Source organism: Felis catus, chromosome E3, assembly GCF_018350175.1.
Source record: "Felis catus isolate Fca126 chromosome E3, F.catus_Fca126_mat1.0, whole genome shotgun sequence".
In the NCBI taxonomy this organism is placed as follows: domain Eukaryota; kingdom Metazoa; phylum Chordata; class Mammalia; order Carnivora; family Felidae; genus Felis; species Felis catus.
In genome coordinates this window covers 16928729-16950188 of record NC_058383.1, presented here as the reverse complement: position 1 = coordinate 16950188, position 21460 = coordinate 16928729, and the positions used below count along the sequence as shown (strand labels likewise).

The 21460-nt window shown below is 51.9% G+C and overlaps 2 protein-coding genes across 7 annotated transcripts; both read left to right on the top strand.

Moving 5' to 3' along the window:
* Positions 1 to 6372: 6372 nt before the first annotated feature.
* On the top strand, positions 6373 to 13303 carry ARMC5 (armadillo repeat containing 5). Of its 2 annotated transcripts, none has more exons than XM_011290549.4 (6): positions 6373 to 7298; positions 9157 to 9264; positions 9364 to 10150; positions 10892 to 11397; positions 12003 to 12135; positions 12238 to 13303. In XM_011290549.4, the coding sequence occupies exons 1-6, from the start codon at positions 6821 to 6823 to the stop codon at positions 13055 to 13057; spliced, it is 2832 nt and encodes a 943-aa protein (XP_011288851.2). In that variant the 5' UTR covers positions 6373 to 6820; the 3' UTR covers positions 13058 to 13303. The 2 variants fall into 2 exon arrangements, with proteins under 2 accessions (XP_011288851.2, XP_023102649.1); XM_023246881.2 differs by lacking the exon at positions 6373 to 7298 and adding an exon at positions 7388 to 7586.
* A 1701-nt stretch (positions 13304 to 15004) lies between these two features.
* TGFB1I1 (transforming growth factor beta 1 induced transcript 1) lies at positions 15005 to 20594 on the top strand. Of its 5 annotated transcripts, none has more exons than XM_003998629.5 (11): positions 15005 to 15147; positions 16452 to 16567; positions 16693 to 16745; positions 16848 to 16990; positions 17155 to 17242; positions 17359 to 17464; positions 17576 to 17770; positions 18696 to 18869; positions 19142 to 19223; positions 19504 to 19652; positions 19893 to 20594. In XM_003998629.5, exons 1-11 carry the CDS (start codon positions 15135 to 15137, stop codon positions 20157 to 20159), a joined length of 1386 nt encoding a protein of 461 aa, XP_003998678.1. In that variant the 5' UTR covers positions 15005 to 15134; the 3' UTR covers positions 20160 to 20594. The 5 variants fall into 5 exon arrangements, with proteins under 5 accessions (XP_003998678.1, XP_006942170.1, XP_019676207.1 ...); XM_006942108.4 differs by having other exon boundaries at positions 17359 to 17473; XM_019820648.2 differs by lacking the exon at positions 15005 to 15147 and adding an exon at positions 15783 to 16018.
* Positions 20595 to 21460: the final 866 nt, after the last annotated feature.

Below are 21460 nucleotides of genomic sequence, written 5' to 3'. Positions count from 1 at the left end.
GTTAACATCCCTAGCCACTTCAATCCTGCAGCTGGACTGGGGTATTTTCTGATCCTCCTTCCCCTCCACTCCTCTCCTCCAAACAGCAAATTGGAAATCTAGATTGTGGTGTGAAATCTCCTGATTTCAATGTTGGTTCAATTGTGTAAACACACAAACACAGTGCTTATGCCAGAGATAGTAAACTTCACTGTGTGTTTTGAACTTCACTGTGTGTGTGTTCACACAACTGAGCTATGATAGTTTTATTCTTCTTGTTGTAAAAACCATTAAAAATAAAAACTAGAAAACTAAATTTTAAAAATTCCTGGGTAGAGATAAGTTGGTTGGGGTAGTAAGGGGACCCTGGGCCTGTCTCATGCTTCCAACACAGCTAGACCAACATCAAATCATTTCGAACACCTAGGAAATCAATGTGAGCATTAAGGTAACAATCTGCATATTTTGAGGGAGAGAATATAGCAGGTACATGGTGTGGAGAGGTGAACTGGAGGAGAGGAGAGCCATGGTGCCACAGAGGGGAGGGAGCCCTTTTCATGGAGAGGACAAAGATAGAAGGGGAGAGAGACCAGCACATCTGGTTCCTGCAAAAAAAGCACTCCCTCTGAAAGTAGCTAGAGACATAGAGAAAGAGAAAAAACAGGTGCAGGGACTGCACAAAAAAACTGGTCCCCTAAACAATTGATGGGCACAAAGGAGAGTTTCAACACTTCCAGGTTTTTTTTTTTAAGTTTATTTATTTTGGAGAGAGAGAGAGAGAGCAAGCACACAAGTCAGGGAGAGGCAGAGAAAGAGAGGGAGAGAGAAAGGGAGAGAGAGAAAGAGAATCCCAAGCAGGCTCCATGCTGTCAGCATGGACCCCAACATAGGGCTCCAACTCACAAGCCAAGAGATCATAACCTAAGCCAAATTTGACTACTTATCTGACTGAGCCACCCAGGTGCCCCAACTGCCAGTTTTTTATAAGCAGTGAAGTTCTGAGTCTGAAGTTTATGAGCTCAGCGCCTGGAGGTGCTCCAGTGAGGAAGCAGGACAAAACCCTTGGAGCTGGCAGCAGGGTCTGAGGATCCCCTGGGTTGCATGGGGAGAAGCAGCTTCCCTGCTTGGAGCGGGATAAGGCCTCTCCGCAGGCAAGAAAGAAAAACAAAAAACAAAAAACAAATTAACAAAAAAACAAAAAACAAAAAACAAACAAACAAAAACCACCATAGGTGTCACAAAACTACCCCATTCACAGGTATAGGAACTCCTGCTGAGAGCAGCAAAAACTAGTGCCAGCTGTGTGTTGCTGTTTACCATAGACTCCAAGCCACTGCCACTATGCAGTCACTCGACCATTTTCTGGAACAAGCCAGTACTGGCCACAGCATGGCAAGACCCTCCCCCAAAGGATCAGCACAGGTCCCAGCCACGTGGTGTTCTGAGAAAAAACATAGGAGGGTAGTGCCGCCTGCAGACAGACAGCTCAGAAACAGACAGGGTGAAGGCGAGGAGCTTACAGAACCAGGGGCACAAAAGGGGTGATTGAACTTTCCATTCTGGAGATTAGAGAGCATGGTGAAGCCACTTTCACAGCCCACCAGCACTGATCAACCTCAGTGAGCTAAACAGTGCCACCAAGTGGAGAATGGAGCCATTATACCAAGCCCTGCCCTCTGTGCCTTCCAGGCACATCTCCACTAGGGCAATCACCCTGAGAATCAGAACAGCAGGATCCTCCCCCAGAAGACCAGCACAAATCCCTTCTATGCACTAAGTCTACTGATCATAGAGCTCTGCAAGGTTTCAGCTCCACAGGAAACTAGATCTAGCTTCATTTAGGTTGTTCGTTTGTTTGTGTTGCTTCTATTTTTTTTTCCCCTTGGATACAGAAAGCCAATTTTTATTTTATTTTTTGTTTTATTATTTTTTAATTTTTATGTTTTTTCTTCTCTTTTTTTCTTTTTCCTGTAAAGTTTCTCTTAACAAGCAGACAAAAAGACACCTAGAATCTAGCTTCATTTATTTGATTTAAAATTTTTTAAATTTTATTATTATTATTTCTCCCAAAATGACAAGATGGAGGAATTCACCCCAAAAGAAAGACCAGGAAAACATGATGGCCAGGGATTTAATCAATACAGATATAAGTAAGATGTCTGAATTAGAATTAAAAAAAACAATTTTAAGTATTCTATCTAGCTGGGCTTGAAAAAGCATAGAAGACATTAGAGAATCCATATTGCTGAGATAAAAAATAAAAGCTAAAATCTAGTCAGGCCAAAATTAAAAATGCTATAACCAAGATGCAATCTCGAATGGATGCCATGAATGCAACGATGAATGAAGCAGAGCAGCAAAACAGAAATGTAGAAGATAAAATTATGGAAAATAATGAAGCTGATAAGAAGAGGGATACAACACTTAGAGAACTCAGTGATTTATTAAAGAGGAATAACATCTGAGTCATAGGAGTTCCAGAAGATGAAGAGAGAGAAAAACAGACAGAAGGTTTATGTGAGCAAATTATAGCTGAAAACTTTCCTAATCTGGGGATGGACACAGACATCAAAATCCAAAAAGCACAGAGAACTCCCATTAAATTAAACAAAATTAACCATCACCAAGGCATATCAGTCAAATTCACAAAATACACAGACAATGAAAGAATCCTGGAAGCAGCAAGGGGGAAAAAGTCCTTACACTACAGGGAACACTTTGAAAAATTAAATATTACCTAAAGGAGAGAAGAAGATATTTATGAGCAGCACATAACAATTTTAGAGAAGATGGAGGCCATGGATACTTGCCTTAATCTGAGAAATTAACCTGCAGTTCTCTGAAGGGATTTTGCAAATCAGTCTTGTCCCATGACCAACTTTACCACATACCTAATATTCATATAAAGTTATAGATTTTATAGATTACAAAATGGCTCTGAGGAAGGTGAATCCCAACACAGGTAAGCAGTATAAACAGGACCCCATCATAACAACTATTTACTGAGTGCCAACCATGTGCACACTGGGTTCAGGCCTCCAATTCAGACCCTAGCTTGTGCTCTTTGAAGTGCCACTGATGGGAAACATGGCAAGAATCCTTCCCTTCATCACTAACCCCAGGCCAGGAGCATTTGTTGCTCCCGGTTTGAGAAGTGAAGTAGTATTAATCAGATGTCACCTCATTGAAGCCTCTCAGACTTGGTTCAGGTTAGGATCTTTCTCCACCACCAGGATTTTGCACTCTGTGCTGTTACTGGTCCTGAGTCCATCTCCTTCATGACACCAAGCTACCCCAGGACAGAGGCTGTCTTGCTCATTTCTGTAACTTTAGGGAGGAGCTAGCACATCAGCTGGCATAATACTTATTGAATGACACCACCAGAGAAAGGGCTCTAGACTTTTAAGGAGATAGGAGAACTGAGGTTTAGAGTCAGTCCCTTGACCCAGGTGTTTCATGTAGGTGATCCCATGGAATCCTCAATAGTACTTAGTGAGGTAGCCATCATCATTTCTGTTTTACAGATAAAGAAACTGAAGATCAGAAGAGGTAGACCTGTCCAAGATCACATAGCTAGGAGGAGATAGGCCTGGACATGCTGCTAGAAACTGAGACAGTGATTTCTTCACATTCCTTCCTTTTACCCCTATTCTCTATGAGTACAACTCTATACATAGCAAGCCTGATAAAAGAAGGCAAAATTTGGGGACAGGGTGTTACATGCATGGGGCTAATGATGGAAAGATGGTCCCACAGATGTGGGCATTAAATCTCCTCTGACCTCAAAAAGACTAGCCTGTGTCTCTCCGAGGAACACAGACAGCTATGGGAAGGGCTTGGGCACAGATTATGTAGGGCTTTGGGAAGCCTCCTTCTAACTTCTGTAATAGAAGTGCATTTATTTGGGCAGCTCTGTCCCATGCCTAGGCAAAAGGGCCATGTTCAGTCCTCAGTGTCCAGGCACAAGTGAATCTTTACCATTTTTTCCTCTGTTGATGGATCGGACAAAGGATTTGGGGAACCTGCAAGGGAAGGGGTGAAAGAAGGGAAAGGGGCCTATGACAAACCTTGGGCCTTTTGTTCCTGCCTAGAAATGTCACAAAGCACAAACTCAACAGATAGGGCTCCTGGTCCTTTGCTTTGGCCCTGGGCCCCACCAGCCCTAGCTTCACTCTGTAAAGACAATTATCTTTCACAGGGGTCATATATCCCAGAGCTCACATAATGGTCCCAAGTACAATTTTTCTGGTCTTTCTGTTAGAATACAGCCCTCCTTATGGTCCCCTTTGGAGGTTAAGTCCCCCCCACCAATTATGTTCCTCAAGGGGTGCCTGGAATCTTGTCCCATTCCTCTGGGATGAGGCAGTTGTTGTTCTTGAAATGATTAATCCCATCATTCCCTAGGCCCATGAAGGGATCAGCAGCTGCCAAGGATGTCCTACATCTAGAAGTAGCTGCGCCAGTACTGGATAGCTCCTACCAGCCAAAAACTCTCCCTCCAGCTGGCATTTTGTCTCTGAGGCCTCAAAAAACAGGGCTAAGCTTTCTTTTCTTGGAAGGCTCTTTGAAAACAGTAATCCCAGCTCTACTGGTTATAATTCTTCCAGCCTGGGGTTCTCTGATTCAGTCCATGAATCAACAGCCCTAGAGGAGCAGAAAGGAGGTTTGGTTAGAGATGCTGGTCCGCTCAGGCTCCTTGAGGACTGGAGCAAAGTTAGAACTGAAGTTTGGGCTGAAACTGAACCCAGGGATATTGGCAGGGGCTGCCACCCTGGTGCATCTGTTGGTGTTGGCCTAGGTTGGAGCTGTGGGCAAATGCCTTGCCACACTGCAGGCAGACATAGGGCTTTTCACCCTCTGGGCCACCTGATGGATGAGCAGGTAGGAGCTCTGGGTGAAGCTCTTGCCACACTCACTTGCAAGTGTAAGGCTTCTGACCTGAGTATGTTGGTGCTGCAGCAAACTTGAACTGTCTACGAAACTCTTGCTGCAACTGGAGTACTTATAGGGCTTCTTGCCTATATGGTAGCATTGGTGTTTAAGGAGCTTGGGGCTGTGGGAGAAGATTTTGTCACATTCTGAACAGGCAAAGGGTCATTCACCCAAGCGGATGTGCTGGTGTTCAGTGCATTGGATGCACTCACTAAAGCCACAGCCACACTCAGAACACTTGAAGGATCATTCTTCATTATGTGTGTATGTTTGTGTCATAGGCAGTCCAAACTGTCTGTGAAGTTCTTGCCACACTCACAGCAATTATAAGGCTTCTCCCCAGTGTGTGAACATTGGGGCTTGAGCAGATAAGAGCTGTGCCCAAAGCTGTCACTGCACCAGGCAAAGCAGTAAGAGCTTCACACCCGTGTAAGCGCTGGTACTATCACAGGTTGGAGCTAAAGCTGAAGCTCTTCCTGCAGTCCCCACAACAGTAGGGTTTCTTGCCTGTGTGGGCGCTCTGGCGCTGGATTAGATTGGAACTAACGCCGAGTCTTAGTACATCCAGCATTTACAGGACTTCTCACTGGTATGCTGCCGTTGGTGTTTAACCAAGTCAGATCTGCGGCCAAAAGCCTCCCCACACTCTGGGAATTTGTGGGGCCAGAACCCTGAGTGGGAAACTACGGTGTGGCAAGAGACTGGAGCTAGACTGAAGCAACAGCCACACGCATGGCAGAGAGGCATGGTTTCTCGCCAGTGTGTATCTGGTAGTGCTTAACTAAATCTAAGCCACGTTGGAAGCTTTTGACACACTCCGAACAACAGTACAGGGATTGCCACCCACATGGCTGCTTTGGTGGTGAAGAAGGTCAGGGAGGTACGCTGCGATCAGTCCACACGCCCGGCACCCGAAGGCTTTGGGGAGTGCAGGACAGTTTGTCCTGTCAGAAGCTTCTTCCCTGGGCCAGAGCTCAACCTACATAGGCATTCCAAGTCCAGCAGCATTTCCCAGGCGGCCGGCTATCGCAGCCACACCAGGGAGCGCAGCTCTGGTGGAACAACTCCGCCAAAGAGGGTGAACCTTGGGGTTTCCTTGGGATCCTGATGTCCAGTTCCCTGCCGCTCCGCCCCGTCTTAGTTCTCCCTTGCCACTTCTGGCGACGTTGACTGCATCGCCGTGAATAAAGCCCCGTTTCCTGAAAACCACCCATTCAGTTCACAAGCACAGCGGCAAGACCTTCGGGACCCAGGGAATCCAGCACCGGAAGCGGAAATGCCCAATAGCCCGTGCCGCTCTAGGAAGTGGCAGGGAACGGTCTCGGTAGGTTTAACCCTCTCATTCACTTGACTGAGCAAGAGCTCCCAATCTGCGGCCACTAACAGCAACTTGACCCTTTTGGCCTTGCTCGCGGTCCTGAGTCCGTCAGCACGGACTTCGGTGCCCTGGCCATCACTGTGGGCAGCGAAGCGAGCCGGAAGGAAAAGGGAGGGTCGCTGTGGTGGACACGCGGGGGACGGAATAGCCACGTCACTTGGGGCAGCACGGTACTGAGACTCCATGGTCGGATGTCTGGGTTCTCCAAAAGAACCAGCCCACTGCAAGCCGCCTGAGAGTTTCCCCTCCGTCCTATAACCTAAGCGTGCTAAGCAAGGCGCGGACTACATATCCCAACATGCACCGCACACGATTCTTGGGTTCGCACGATTAGATAACCATTACTCTACGTGCCTTCAGCGACTGTCCAGAGGGCCGGGATCGAGAACTACAACTTCCAACTTGCAAAATAACTGCGGCGGCGCTACTTAAAAAGCGTCAGAGAGGAGGTGCGTGGCCACGCCCCTCCTCCAGTTCCGCTCCCTTGGACGGACGGCGAGGCGGGGGGCGGAGCCTTAGGCCTGAGCCAAGATGGCGGCTGCGAAACCGACTCTCACGGACTCGCTCTCGTTCTGCCTCGCGCAGCTCACAGCGGCGGCCGGGGAGGGTCTAGGTGGGGGAAAGGACACAGCTACCAACGAGACACCCTTGGGCCGTGCGCTCTTAGCCCTCCGCACACGCCACGTCAAGGCAGCAGGGGGAATCGAGCGCTTCCGGGCGCGCGGCGGGCTCCGCCCCCTTCTCGCGCTGCTGCGGCGAGCGGCGGCAGCGGGTCCCGCCCCGTCCCAGGCTGGCTCAGGCTCCGCCCCCTCGTCGGTCGAGTCAGCGATTTATGATGGCCCCGCCCCCTCGTCGGGCCCTGCCCCCTCCTCTGCGTCGTCGTCGTCGCCCTCGCCGCCAGCGCGCCTGCGCAAGACCCTGGACTTGGCACTCAGCATCCTAGCCAACTGCTGTACGGAAGGGGCGTGCCGGGCTGAAGTGCGCAGGCTCGGAGGCATTCTCTCTTTGGGTAAGTGCTCCGCCCTCATTTCCTAGAAGGATTCCACTCACAAATCCTTCCTTCTCTGGGCTTGGGCGGAGTCTTGAGTTCTTTGTGTTGTGTCCTGGAAGAACACGCCTTTAGACCGTGTAACCTCCCCCCCCCCCTCCCCGCTCTCAAACCTTCAAGCCTTCCTTATAGATGATACTCAATCCTGACCAGATCAGATAATTACAGCCATTACCTGCGTGTTGGTTGTTGGGCACATCCCTCGAATCCGAGCTACTGGAGACCAAAGGATTATTTGGTGACTTTTGGGTAATTCTTACCCTCCATTTATGAGGTTTATAGCAGACACTACATGCCTACTGAGTGGCCCTGTGCAGAGCTCCCATTTGGTGAACTTTAGGTCAGAAGTTGTGGTTTTCTGCAGTGAGCTAGACCGAGAGAACCGAGGCTAGAATTCCTTGTTGTAAAATTGAATAATAATAGCTACCTTACAAAATTGAAGTAGTGAGAAGCCGAGTACAAACATTGAACGCAGATATTCTAAGACCCGGTACTTTCAGGTATTAAAAACCAGCACAATAAGAACAAATCCTAACAAAAGATCGCAAGCGTTTGTTTACCAGCTAAGTTGGCGCCACCTTGTGGCAATGTGAACACAGTTTACAGAGTGCCTACCGGTTATGAAATTATGCCAGCTTTTTTTTTTTTAATGTTTATTTATTTTTGACAGAGAGAGAGAGAGACAGACAGACAGACAGAGCATGAGTGGGGGAGGAGCAGAGAGAGGGAGACACAGAATCCAAAGCAAGTTCCAGGCTCTGAGCTGTCAGCACAGAACCTGACACAGGGCTTGAACTCATGGACCGTGAGATCATGACCTCAGCTGAAGTCAGACACCCAACCGACTGAGCCACCCAGGCGCCCCTGAAATTATGCCAGTTTTGATGAAATCTTAATTTTTTTGTACAAAACGAAAATTTAACATTTTTAAATTGTATAAAATGCATCTGGACCATAACGTGTTTGACAAGAGGCCTGCCACATTAATAAGCCCTCAATAAATTATAGATCTTGTTATTAGCATATAACTCTCATCATTCAATCACTATTCTGTATTAAAATTTTTTTAACATTTGTCTATTTTTGAGACACAGAGTATGAGTGGGGAGAGAGCAGAGAGAGAGGGAGACACAGAATCTGAAGCAGGCTCCAGGCTCTGAGCTGTCAGCACAGAGCCCGACGCAGGGCTCGAACCCATGAACTGTGAGATCATGACCTGAGCCAAGGTCAGACGCTTAACTGACTGAGCCACCCAGGCACCCCTTTTCTGCATTTTAAATAACTCCTATGTCCGTCCACATTTATTCCTTCTTCTTTCATGTGCCCAGAGACTGGTGCCCATGTGCTGGGCTGTGGTGGTAGCTGACTTGCTTTAAGCCACTGTCCTTTCTCACCTTAACAAGAGTCTCCTTGCCTCTCTCCCTGCCTTACTCTTTTTCCCTATAATCCATTCTCCCCATGGCTACCAGATTGTATCACTTCACTTCTATTCTTAAAACCCTTTGTGGTTCCCAGTGCCCTCATATTCAAGTCCTGCCTGATCCCTTGGGCTGGCATTTGAGGCCCTTCATGAGGGCATAGCACAGACATTGGATCTCACTTCTGGGCCTTTGCAAAGGCTGCTTCCAAACTTGAAATGCCCTGTAGCACCTCCATCCACTATCTTTCTAACAAATACCTACCTGTTTAACCTTTCAGATCCAGTAAGTGTCAGCCTCTTCTGGAGGCCTTCCCTGACCCTCTCAGGCCACATTCTTAAGGTCATTAATGAGAGAGACAAGAAGGGGCAGGACCCTCAAGAGACCAAATTATCTTGCAGTGACTATTCTTCAGTGCGTGAAGACAGACAGCATCCAGAACAGAACAGCCCGTGCTCTGGGGAATTTAGCCATGGAACCTGAGAGCTGTGGGGACATCCATTCTGCTGGTAAGAAAGCTATTAGTGTGGAGTTAGCTAGGGCTTGGCGTGGGAGAAGGAGCGTAGGTATCTCCGTGCTCACTCTTTGTACTCCTTTTCCCTCTCCAGGTGCTGTTCCCTTGCTGGTTGAGAGCCTGACAGCCTGCCAGGACTCCCAGTGCCTGCAGAGTGTGGTGCGTGCCCTCCGCAACCTGGCCGACTCACCCCAGCACCGCCTGGCCCTGGCACAGCAGGGAGCAGTACGCCCTCTGGCTGAGCTTCTGGCCGCTGCCCCAGACCCTGCACTGACCTTGGCCCTAGTCCGTGCCCTCTTAGAGCTGAGTCGAGGCTGCTCCCGGGCCTGTGCTGAGCAGCTAAGTCTGGGTGGAGGATTAGGCCCACTGGTCAGTTTGGCCTCCCACCCCAAAAAGGCAGTACGGGAGGCAACTATCTTGATCCTTGCCAACCTGTGTGCCCAGGGCCTTGTACGGCCTGCATTGGGCAATGCTGGTGGTGTGGAAGTACTACTGGGTGAACTCCGGCGGCGCAGGGGACCTAATGGGGCTGGCCCAGCCTCTCAGCAGCCCCTGGTACGAGCCGTGTGCCTGCTGTGCCGGGAGGCCATCAACCGGGCCCGGCTGCGGGATGCTGGTGGTTTGGAGCTATTGATGGGCCTGCTACGGGACCCTCGTGCCAGTGCCTGGCACCTTCGTGTCGTGGCTGCCCTTGTGGGCTTCCTGTATGACACTGGAGCCCTGGGCCGGCTACAGGCTCTGGGACTTGTACCTCTCTTGGCTGGGCAGCTGTGTGGTGATGCTGGTGATGAGGAAGAAGAGGGAAGAGAAGCTGCTTCCTGGGACTTTCCTGAGGAGCGGACCCCTGAGCGGGCAGAAGCTGGAAGCTTCCGAAGCCTAAGGTGAATCCCCACCTGATTGCTGTGGGTTGAGGACTCTGGCTGTCTTCACTACCCCATTCTATCTCAGTCAACTCTTGTTGACTCTGATTCCTGATTCCTCATTCTCCCCAGACATGACCACTTTCTAGTCATCATTAAACATTCTTTTTCCTGGGGCACCTGGGTGGCGCAGTCGGTTAAGCCGACTTCAGCCAGGTCACGATCTCGTGGTCAGTGAGTTCGAGCCCCGTGTCGGGCTCTGGGCTGACAGCTCGGAGCCTGGAGCCTGTTTCCGATTCTGTGTCTCCCTCTCTCTCTGACCCTCCCCCGTTCATGCTCTGTCTCTCTCTGTCCCAAAAATAAATAAACGTTGAAAAAAAAAAAAAAACATTCTTTTTCCTGAGTCCATCTTTGGCCTTGGCTCTACGCCAGCATCTCTGAACTTTGGGACCCAGACAGGTTCACTGGACCATTTTTACTTTGTTGTCTGTTCACCCCTTAATAGAATATAAACTCTGGTAGGATGGGGACTTTAGTTTTCTTACTGTTCATGCCTGGTACCTAATACTGGACTTCATACATAATAGGTATCAGTAATTGCTGATTGAGTTGGGGTATTTTTCCCCATTTCCCTTTCTCTCCTATCCCTCCTGGCCTCATTTCCTCTCCCTGGCTTCAGTCACTTAGTTTTACATGACAGCTCTTTGGCTCTGCTCCTTTGTTGTGGTTCTGGGTCCAGTCTCCCCATTTTCCCCTCTACAGGTCATGGCTGATCTCTGAAGGCTACGCCGCAGGCCCGGGAGACATCTCTCCTGACTGGTCCCCTGAGCGATGTCCCCCACCTCCACCGCCACCGGAGCCAGCTGAGCCAACCAGCCCCACCCTGGGCCCAACTTCACTGCGGACGCCTCGCACACTGCGCACACCTGGCCGCAGCCCTGCCACCACCTCTGAGGAGCCTTGGGGCCGTGAGGGGCCAGCGCTGCTGCTGCTGTCGCGCTTCTCCCAGGCTCCCGACCCAAGTGGGGCATTGGTGACCAGCCCAGCCCTATGTGGCCTGCTGGCCTATGTGACGGGCTCACCGGGTCCACCAAGCCCACGTGCACTGCGCATCCTGGCACGCCTTACCTGCAACCCTGCCTGTCTCGAGGCCTTTGTGCGCAGCTATGGTGCTGCACTGCTGCGTGCCTGGCTTGTGTTAGGTGTTGCCCCGGAAGATTGGCCCACGCTGCGTGCCCGCCCAGTTCGACGCCAGCACCGGGAGCTGGGTGTGTCCCCCATAAGAGGCCCCATCCCCCTCTGGTTCTGGACTGAGAACCTCACTCTGCTGTTCATACCTTTCTCACTGCCCTGCCCAGCCCACCATCCAACCTCAGTCACCAGGTGGGAAGAGGGAGGGACTCCCAGCATGCAAAGTTCCGCTCCATCCTCTGCCCAAGTCTTGGGGCCTGTGTACCCCAACACCAGGCTTGGTCCTAACAACTTAGAATCATGTTTGTCTGTATTTCATTACCCAATATGCTCTTGGTTCTGCACTATCCTGATTGCGTTCCCACTGGGCACACTGAGTTAGAAAAGTCTGGCTCAGGCACCATAGCCTCCTAGGCCCCCCACCAATCCCAGCACTGCCAGGGACTTCCCTGTCTTCTGTGTCCTGACTGCAGGTTCTGAGTCCTTTAGAACCCAGATGTATGCCCTGACTATCACACTTTGTTCTTGCCCTTGATCTTCAGTTCCTAGCATCTGGACCCTTTCCCTCTAGGGCCTGCAGTCCTACCCCCTTCCATACCGTGAGATTTTAGCCTCATTCCTTTGAAGGACCCAGAGTTGGGACATCAACTCCCAACCTGACTTGCTCTGCCCATCTCTGCAGGTGAGATGCTGCTGCAGAACCTGACTGTGCAGGCTGAATCACCCTTTGGAGTGGGCGCCCTCACTCATCTGCTGCTCTCTGGAAGCCCTGAGGACCGCGTGGCCTGTGCACTGACCCTGCCCTTCATCTGTCGGTGAGGGGGATGTGGGTACCTCACAGGGATCAGGGGAGCAAGGTTGCTATTCCCTAATGCCACCGTTTTTCACCTTCTGAAAGATTCCCTTTCTTCCCAAAGGAAGCCCTCTCTGTGGCGCCGGCTACTTCTGGACCAGGGTGGCCTCCGGCTCCTCCTCTCAGCACTAACTCGGCCAGCTCCACATCCACTCTTCCTCTTCTTTGCTGCGGACTCCCTTTCCTGCCTCCAAGGCCTGGTGTCTCCCACTGTGAGCCCAGCCCTCCCACCTACAATCCCTTTGGATCTAGATGCCCCCTCCCCTTGCCTTTATGAACGTCTGCTGGGCCCAGCCCCCATCCCAGCCCCTGACCTGCATTTCCTACTGGACTCAGGCCTACGGCTCCCTGCCCAGCGAGCTGCCTCAGCTACTGCCTCCCCTTTCTTCCGGGCCCTGCTAGCTGGCAGCTTTGCCGAAGCCCAGATGGACCTGGTGCCACTTCGAGGCCTGTCACCCAGTGCAGCCTGGCCTATCCTGCATCACTTGCATGGCTGCCGGGGCTGTGGCGCTGCACTGGGGCCTGTTCCCCCACCAGGCCAGCCCCTGCTGGGCTCAGAGGCTGAGGAGGCACTGGAGGCTGCTGGCCGTTTTTTGCTCCCTGGGCTGGAGGAGGAGCTGGAAGAGGCTGTGAGCCACATCCACCTGGGACCCCATGGTGGCCCAGAGTCAGTGGGTGAAGTATTCCGCCTGGGCCGGCCCCGACTGGTTGCGCATTGTGCCCGCTGGGCTCTGGGGCCAGGGCAGTGCCCTCGGAAACGGGCCTTGGCCTTAGTGGGGCTTGTGGAGGCAGCAGGTGAGGAGACAGGGCCCCTGACTGAGGCTTTACTGGCTGTGGTAATGGGGGTTGAATTCGGGGGCAAGGGTTCCAGCTTAGACTGTTGATGTCCCCTGGGAGGGGATCCAAGGATGAGTTGGCTATGAAGGAGGACTCCCTCAGAGCAGCATAAGAGGAAGCTGAGCAGAAGTCACCATTGAGGACCGATGAGAGAATGGAACTGTACCCCAGGATGATGGTCTGAAGACGCCAGGGTCCGAGTGTGGGACCCACAGATGAAGAACAGCCCAGGGCTCCAGGCACCTGGCCTGGGCCAGCCTTCCAGAGTTGAGATTAAAAACTTTGGAATTGGATACCCCTATTGTGTGGTGTCTCTGCTTACTTTCCAGTGGGAGTCCCCCCACTCCCTTCACCCATCAAACAGGGTTTTGTCCAAGTTGATGTGTCTCAACACAGGCCACCCTTGGCATGTGGGAGTTTAATAAGTAATTATGCAGTGGTTCCTGGAGTCCTGGGATAGAGTAGAGTACTGGGAGAAGCCTGCTTTCTGCTTATGCAACTTCATTGTTCAGGTATCCAGCTAGACACACAGACTTTGGTTAGTGTCTTTTGAAGGGGCTGGGCTGAGGAAATGTGAGTGTGGGGATGTATGTCCAAGGCCTTGGCAATTACCGTTTCCCGAGTGACCTTTGCTCATCTTGGGCCTTCAGTCTCTGTGTCTGTCTTCATCTCTTGGATGAAGTGTCCTTCTGCTATTAGCCTGAAGGAAGACCTCTATGTTCCTAGAGTCCCCAAAGCCCTGTCTTAGTTTTGCTCAGAGAGGGCCAGAGCTCCAGGTTGTATTCAGCTTATGTTGCGCTGTGTATGATCTCTCAAGGCAGGATCTACATCACCAGGATCCCAGATCACTAAACCACTCAGGTGGCAGCCTGACTTCAAGGAGGGTGCCCGGACTGGCTGCCAGTTAGCTTCTGGGGAGCTAAGGTTTACACTTGCTATCTCTGTGCTTCTGTGAGTGTCCAGGTCTCTGTTCTTGGGCTGTGCATTAGAACTACCCAGAGAGCTTTTTAAAAATACTGATGCCTAGGCTCTTTCTCATTGAATTGGACTGAGGGGAGGATGCTCTGGGCATCAGTATTTTTAAAAAGCTTCCCAGGTTGTTTTAATTTGCTGCTGGGTTGAGACCCACAGTCCAGGGACTGCAACACTGTCGTGTCTGTCCAAACTCTGCTCTAAGTGTTCACTTCCACCTTGATTATCGGGGGTCTCAGTCCAGAGAAGGCCCCTTGTTCCTTTGTGGATGGGGTCTGTGTCTTCTCTGTGTTCACCAGTATCTTGGGAAAGGGCTCTTTCCCAAGGGTCGCCTCAGTGTTGGGGAAAGGCTTTGTCTTGAAGGCTGGCTATGGTCTGGTTGCCTGAAAGTGTTTTCCCTGAGTCTGCATGGGGCTTGGGCCTGGGTTCAGTTTACCTGTGTCTATATGTTTGGTTCCAATTTTTGGAGAGAAGGTCCTGGCTTAGAGGATGGGAGAGTTCGTTGTGTCTATCTGTCTCCATTTCTGAGAGATTTGTGTCTAGTATATGTGCCATTTGGGATCTGTTCATGTCATTGCTATCAGGGTCTCTAAGGGAATGTCCCTGAACCTGCTGTCTAACTGATCCTTAGAACGATCACTTCTGCCCCCAACCCAACAATTCTGTCTGGGGCAAGTCTCTCTGGAATGGCCTGAGTGGACAGGGGCTCTATCAAGGACTCAGGGTGCTAGCCTTGGTGGGGGGTGTCTGCTTGGGGGCCTCAGTCTGGTCTAAGAGTCTCATTGAGCAGAGGATCTCCAGCTTGGTCTGGGAGAGCCTCTTCTCTGACTTTGGCTCAGGCAGCCTGGGGCTCCCTGTAGCTGAGGCCAAGGCTGGGGTGTGGCTGCCTCCGCGGCAGACAGGCGGGCTGGGCCTGGGTGGGCCTTGGCCCTCCTTCCTTTACACGCCCCCATCCTGGGTTCTCCCGTTCTTTGCACCCTCGCTACCCAACCCCCCCCACCCCCCCGTCCCCCACCAGCTCCATCCCAGCGGGTCCCGGCTTCCTTACATGGTCACGGCCGGGCCTCCAACTCCCGGACGTCCCCCACCCCCCGCCCCCACCGGACACAGCCCCCGCCCTGCTCGCCCCGCGCGGTGCGCCCGTGCCCCGCCATGGAGGACCTGGGTGAGTGGGGCTTGGGTCCCCTTATCCCCAGCTCCTCACCACCATCTAGACCCGCTTTCTCATCCTGGAGCCCCCTTGCACTCCCCAAATCGCCCCATCCCTGCCTTCTGTCTTCTTGATTCTGGTCTTTGCCCGCGCCTCCTTTCCGACACCACGTCCCCCTTCCTGCCTCTCCCTTCCTGCCTTTCCCGGACTGGCCGCTCCCTCCCTTCTTCCCTCGCTCAGCTCCCTCCCTTCTTCCCTCGCTCAGCTCCCTCCATCACAGGCTGCTGACGGATGGGCAGGGAGGTGCAGCGCCTGCCACTGGGCGCCTGGGCTCAGGGGCTCTGGGAAGGGAAGGGTTAAAGGGGTCTTGGGGTCCAGGCCTGGGAAAGTAGATGGGAAGGGAGAATATGAAATCGAATTCTCGAGAAGAAAATGGGCCTGCCTCAGAGTTTAGGAGAAGAAAAGAGTTAAGGGACCCTAAGTATGGTAGGGGTCGGGTCTTTCCACCTAGAAAGAGAACAGATGAGTGCCAAGATGCCAGGAAGAGGTTAAGGGTTCCACTGTGGTACTCAGGGATGAATAAAGGAGTAGGGACTTCTAGGTTCTGGAAAGGAAAGGATTCAAAGGATCTAGATCTGAGGATGGGTGGGGGTGGGGGGTTGTCTTGGAGGAAGAAGGAGGACCGGCATCTCCTCCTCCCGGTCCGTTGGAAAGGCTGTACTCTCCATGGGAGAGAAGGGGTTCAGGCACCCTTCAGTAGGGGGTGCTGCTCAGTAGGGGCAACCGGCTTGTATGGAAAATAAGCCAATCAGAAAGCAGGTCCCAGGAGACCTGCCAATGAGGAGCATAGGGTGGGACCCAGTACCTGGACTTGTGCCACCGCTGGGTGAGTCTGTTTAGGTGGGGGAGGGGAGCAGGAATTACTGGGCAGAAAGAGCATCCAACCAGAAAACTGGGTGCCAGGCATACAGCCAACTGAGCAATTTGGGGTGAAGCCAAATTTGGCTTGCGTAAATCGTCAATTTTGACTGCATCAGGGAAGATGCAGAAAATAAAAGAATCAGGTGGTTTTTGTGCATGACTCCCAAGATGAGCCATTTGGGATGTTTTTGGTCATAAATATTCCTGCTGCACTTCTACTTCTCTGCCTTGGTCTGGTCTGTGTTTCCATCTGATTCTTAACTTCTGCTCTTAATACTGGCTTCTGTCCTCCTCAACTACTGCCTAGTTGGAACTCTTATCTTCTAATCTCTTAAGTCCCTGTCTCTGCTCTAACCTTAACCTCTCAACTTCTCATCTTGACGGACTCTCCCCTGCAGATGCCCTGCTGTCTGACCTGGAGACCACCACCTCACACATGCCAAGGTCAGGGGCTCCAAAAGAGAGGTCTCCGGAGCCTTTCACATCTCCCCTGCCCTATGGCCACCAGTCACAGGTGAGATCAAATGTGGGGGACTGGGGTGACACTAGGGCCAAGTTTGGCCAGGGCTAGGAGAATCTGAGCTTGAGTGGGGCAAAGTATAGATCTATCATCCCACACATGCATCTTTCTCTCTGTAGACAGGATCTGGGGAGTCTTCAGGAGCTTCTGGGGACAAGGACCATCTGTACAGGTGAGGGTTCTGGGAACTGCAGGAGGTGGAAGCCAATTAAGACTCAGGTGAAGAGGCTTGGATTCCCCACCCCTGAACCCAGGCTTCCACCCTGTTTTCCAGTACGGTGTGCAAGCCTCGGTCCCCAAAACCTGCAGCTCCTGCGGCCCCTCCATTCTCCTCTTCCAGCGGTGTCTTGGGCACAGGACTCTGTGAACTAGACCGATTGCTTCAGGAACTTAATGCTACCCAGTTCAACATCACAGGTACCAGGTCACAGAGATAGGCCTTGATGGGATGGGGACACGGTGGAGAAGGGAAAAGACTGAGGGGTATACTCTTCCAGAGTAGCAGCTAACGGGACACAAGTCTTAACTGGAAGGGGATAGAGTATGACCCCATATCCAGTGCCCTTCTCTCCTCTCTGCAGATGAAATAATGTCTCAGTTCCCATCTAGCAAGGAGACTGCAGGGGAACAGAAGGAGGACCAATCTGAGGACAAGAAAAGGCCCAGCCTGTGAGTTTGACATGGCTGGTAGAGCTGGGAGAAAGGTGATAGATGCCTAAATTACTGGAGGATAGCATTCATTATTCTGGGGGGCTCTGAGCTAACACAAGTTGTGTTCTTCACAGCCCTCCCAGCCCATCCCCTGTTCTCCCAAAGCCTTCAGCAACCTCAGCCACCCTGGAATTGGATAGGCTGATGGCTTCACTGTCTGACTTCCGTGTCCAGAACCACGTGAGTCAGGTAGGAGGTGGGCCAGTGTGGATTTGTGGCTCCCCAACCCCTTTTAGAACCATCCACTTCTTCTGCCTTGTTGACTCAACTCTGATGTCCTTCTTGCTGCAGCTTCCAAACTCTGGGTCAACTCAGCCACCAGTGCCAAGCTCTGTGAATGAGGGCTCCCCATCCTCACCAGGGCCAACTAGCAAGGGCAGCCTAGACACCATGTTGGGACTGCTGCAGTCTGATCTCAGCCGCCGTGGTGTTCCCACCCAGACCAAGGGTCTCTGTGGCTCCTGCAATAAACCTATTGCTGGGCAGGTAAGTGGAGAACTGTGAGTAGGGAGATAGAGCCCCATGGACCCATCCTGAGAGCCAGATTTTGTGTTGTTTTCTTTTAGTAAATGACTCTGGGAAGTGGGTATTACTGTTGTTCATATTTTACAGATGAGGAAACTAAAGCTCCGAGTCACATTGCACGTAAGTGGTAGGATGAGAATGAGAATTCCAACTCAGTTACCATTTATTGTGGTTCTACTTTGCGCAGGCACTATTCTAGCTCTCTTACAAACCTCCATCTCTTAGTCTTCACAAAAGTCTTATTGGGGCCACCTACCATTTCTCAGTCATCCACAAAAGATGTTTCTGCTCCACCAGCATCCGGTGTGTGAACTCTGGTTCTTGGCTAATTGACTGAGTAAATGTTGTTGACAACAGCTGTGCCCAGTGGTTGACCTAGATCCTCTTGCTAGATTTAGTGCCCTGCTTCCATCCCAGAATTTTCAATCTTAGCAAAGCAGGGTGGCATTGTGACTTTTTTGGGCCCTAGTCACTTTCACCTTCATGGGTCCCCTCCCTCCATTAAATTAAAAATTAAAATTGTGTTTTATGACTGTGTTGGTATGAAGAAGAATTTCTTAATATTATATATTAAATCATTTTCTTCCAGCTCATTTTTTTCTTCTGATTTTTAAAGTAATTACAACATTTTCATGAGTTTCACAGTCCTAAGTACTGTGCTGGAAGACCTGGGTTGAAACTCTGTCACTTACAGACTGACTTGAACATTAGGTTCTTCATCCTAATCTCTTAGGGTGAGTGGAGAGAAATGAGTGAAGGGAGTCAAATGGTAAAAAGAAAAAAAAAAAAGAAAAGAAGACTTGAAATGTGCCATGTAAATCTTAGCTCATTGGGCGCATGGCAGCTCAAGGACCACTCTGATCCAGGCCTCACCCTCAACTCACAGGTGGTGACTGCGCTGGGCCGTACTTGGCACCCTGAGCACTTCATTTGCGGTGGCTGTTCCATGTCCCTGGGAGGCAGCAGCTTCTTCGAGAAGGATGGAGCCCCCTTCTGCCCTGAGTGCTACTTTGAGCGCTTCTCCCCACGTTGTGGCCTCTGCAATCAACCCATCCGACATGTGAGCTGCACCTGTCCCACAAACCCCACCTCACCAGGGTCCCTGTGGGGTGGGCCCCATTCAAATCACAGCCCCCCGCCCACCCATGCTAAGCCCCTTGGCTGTGTCCAAGGCCCTTTGGACTCCACCCACTCTCTTTGACTTCCAAGTTCCTTGTTAGGTCTCTTGTGCCTCAAACTCCTACTTAAACCCAATTGCATAGGTTCAGGGTGGGAGAGGAAGGGAAGAAGGGATGGAAGGCCATACTGAGTGTCCTCGTTCATGCCCCACAGAAGATGGTCACTGCCTTGGGCACCCATTGGCACCCAGAGCATTTCTGCTGCGTCAGTTGTGGGGAGCCCTTCGGAGATGAGGGTGAGAGCTTGGCTCCAGTCTTGAAAGCCACCGGTCTGCTCAACATCCCGCCTAACCCACTTTGGTCCAGCCTGCTAAGACCTTCCAAGTCTTCTGGCCCCACCCTCTCCCACTTGCCAGTCCCCATCCTATCTCCTCCCACTAGGCCCCCACTCTAGACCCCATCCCTCCCTCTCTGCTGCTCAATCTGACCACCCCTCATCTGGCCTTCCAGTCTCAGATCTTGCAAGTCTTGGGTGCAGCCTGCACCCTTTTCTTTCCGCCCTGCTCCTGCCTCTAGGTTTTCATGAGCGTGAGGGCCGCCCCTACTGTCGCCGGGACTTCCTGCAGCTGTTCGCCCCGCGCTGCCAGGGCTGTCAAGGCCCCATTCTGGATAACTACATATCCGCACTCAGCGCCCTCTGGCACCCGGACTGTTTCGTCTGCAGGGTGCGCTCCTAGGGGGGGAGGTGTCGGGGGGGGGGGGGGGGGTTGGCGGGGAGCGGTGGATGGGGAGCTGGGCCAAAAGGGGAGCCCAACTAGGAGCCTAGGCCCAAGACAGGGTGTGTCACATCTGGGGTGGGGCTGTGGAGGGTGGGGTTGTCACAGTGGGTTATTAAGCTCCTAAAGTGAGTTATCTGGTCAGGGGATTGTTGGCTGACCCATCCTTTCACGGCCACCCTCCCCCAGGAATGCTTCGCGCCCTTCTCGGGAGGCAGCTTTTTCGAGCACGAGGGACGCCCTCTGTGTGAGAACCACTTCCACGCGCGGCGTGGTTCATTGTGCGCTACGTGTGGCCTCCCGGTGACCGGCCGCTGTGTGTCAGCCCTGGGCCGCCGCTTCCACCCAGACCACTTCACCTGCACCTTCTGCCTGCGCCCTCTCACCAAGGGCTCCTTTCAAGAGCGTGCAGGCAAGCCCTACTGCCAGCCCTGCTTCATCAAGCTCTTCGGCTAATGGCTTGTGGGGCTCTCCACGCACCCCTGATGCCCCCACCCAGGAGACCAAGGCCCCAGAGACCCCCACTCTTCCCCAAAAGACGTGCTCTCCTGACCCAAAGGCCTTGCTCTTTGAGCTTGGGGCTCTCCCCACCCCATCCTGTGAGGCCCCACCCACTAGAGAGACCCCCCACCCCCAAGGTGCTGTACTCTTAAGTTCTCTGTGGTCAATTCAGAAAAGATCTGGCCAGTTTCAAAGCCACACTGCCCCAAAGTGGGTCTCACAAGTAGAGCCACGCTGCGTGAATTCTTCACTTTATCCCCAACCTTGAGGGAGCCCCCTTATGGGGCAATTCCTAATAATCAGAGGACAGGACAAGACATCCCTGCTCCCTGCTCCCTCACTATTCTGAGCACTTTTTTTTCTACCTGCATAAAAACATGTTCCACATCACACTGGTGCTGTGTCTCTGACTGCCCTGGGGTGGGGGCGCAAAGTGGGGAAGCCTTGCATGGTGAAGCCCTGCCTCTGGTGTCTCTGGCTGCAGCAGGTTCTAGGTCATCACCCTGTGGCCGCAGTGGACCTACAGCCTCAGCCGTTGCATGCTGTCCTTCACATATCAAATGAGCCTGCGCAGGATTGTACAGATAGTGGCAAGGCAGGACAGGAGCTCAAGCTGGGCCCCGTGGAACCTTCCCACCCTCATTCCCCCCTTCTTTAGCTCCATGTATTCTTGAAATAAGCAATTAATCTGTCTCCACCCTCACCACCTTGTCTAATTTCCAGATTTTTAAGACCCTCAGAGAGGGGTTCCATCCAGAAGTGCCAGTTTATGCCCACCCTTTGGATCTGGGCACTAAGGCACAGCTTCCCTCTTATTTATATTGACTCATTACATCTCCCCTAGGCAGAGAATGACATGTGGGATGGTCAGGACAGTGACTGAAGGAAGCACTAGGGGCTGTAGGAGCCAGAAGAAGGTTTTTAACTCAGATCAGGGGTCAAGGAGCTAAGCCATAGCAGAAAGGGGTGGGGCCAGGGATTTTTAGGTGTGGAGTTTAGGCTCTGATTCCCCAAATCCCTTTCTGAGCCCCTGAACCTTCACTTTGAACTCTGCAATTCCCTAGTGAGGGGGCCTGGATTCCTGGATCTAAACTGTAAATCTAGATCTAAACAATAGCCTTTGAGGCTGAAAATGATGGATTGATTCTCAGAGGTCCTTCCTACTTAAGGAAGACCTGGTAGCCAAGGAGAGCATGTGTGGGTAAGAGACAAAGGTGAGATGTTCTCTGTCCTTGCTTCGAGCTCACCACCCCCAT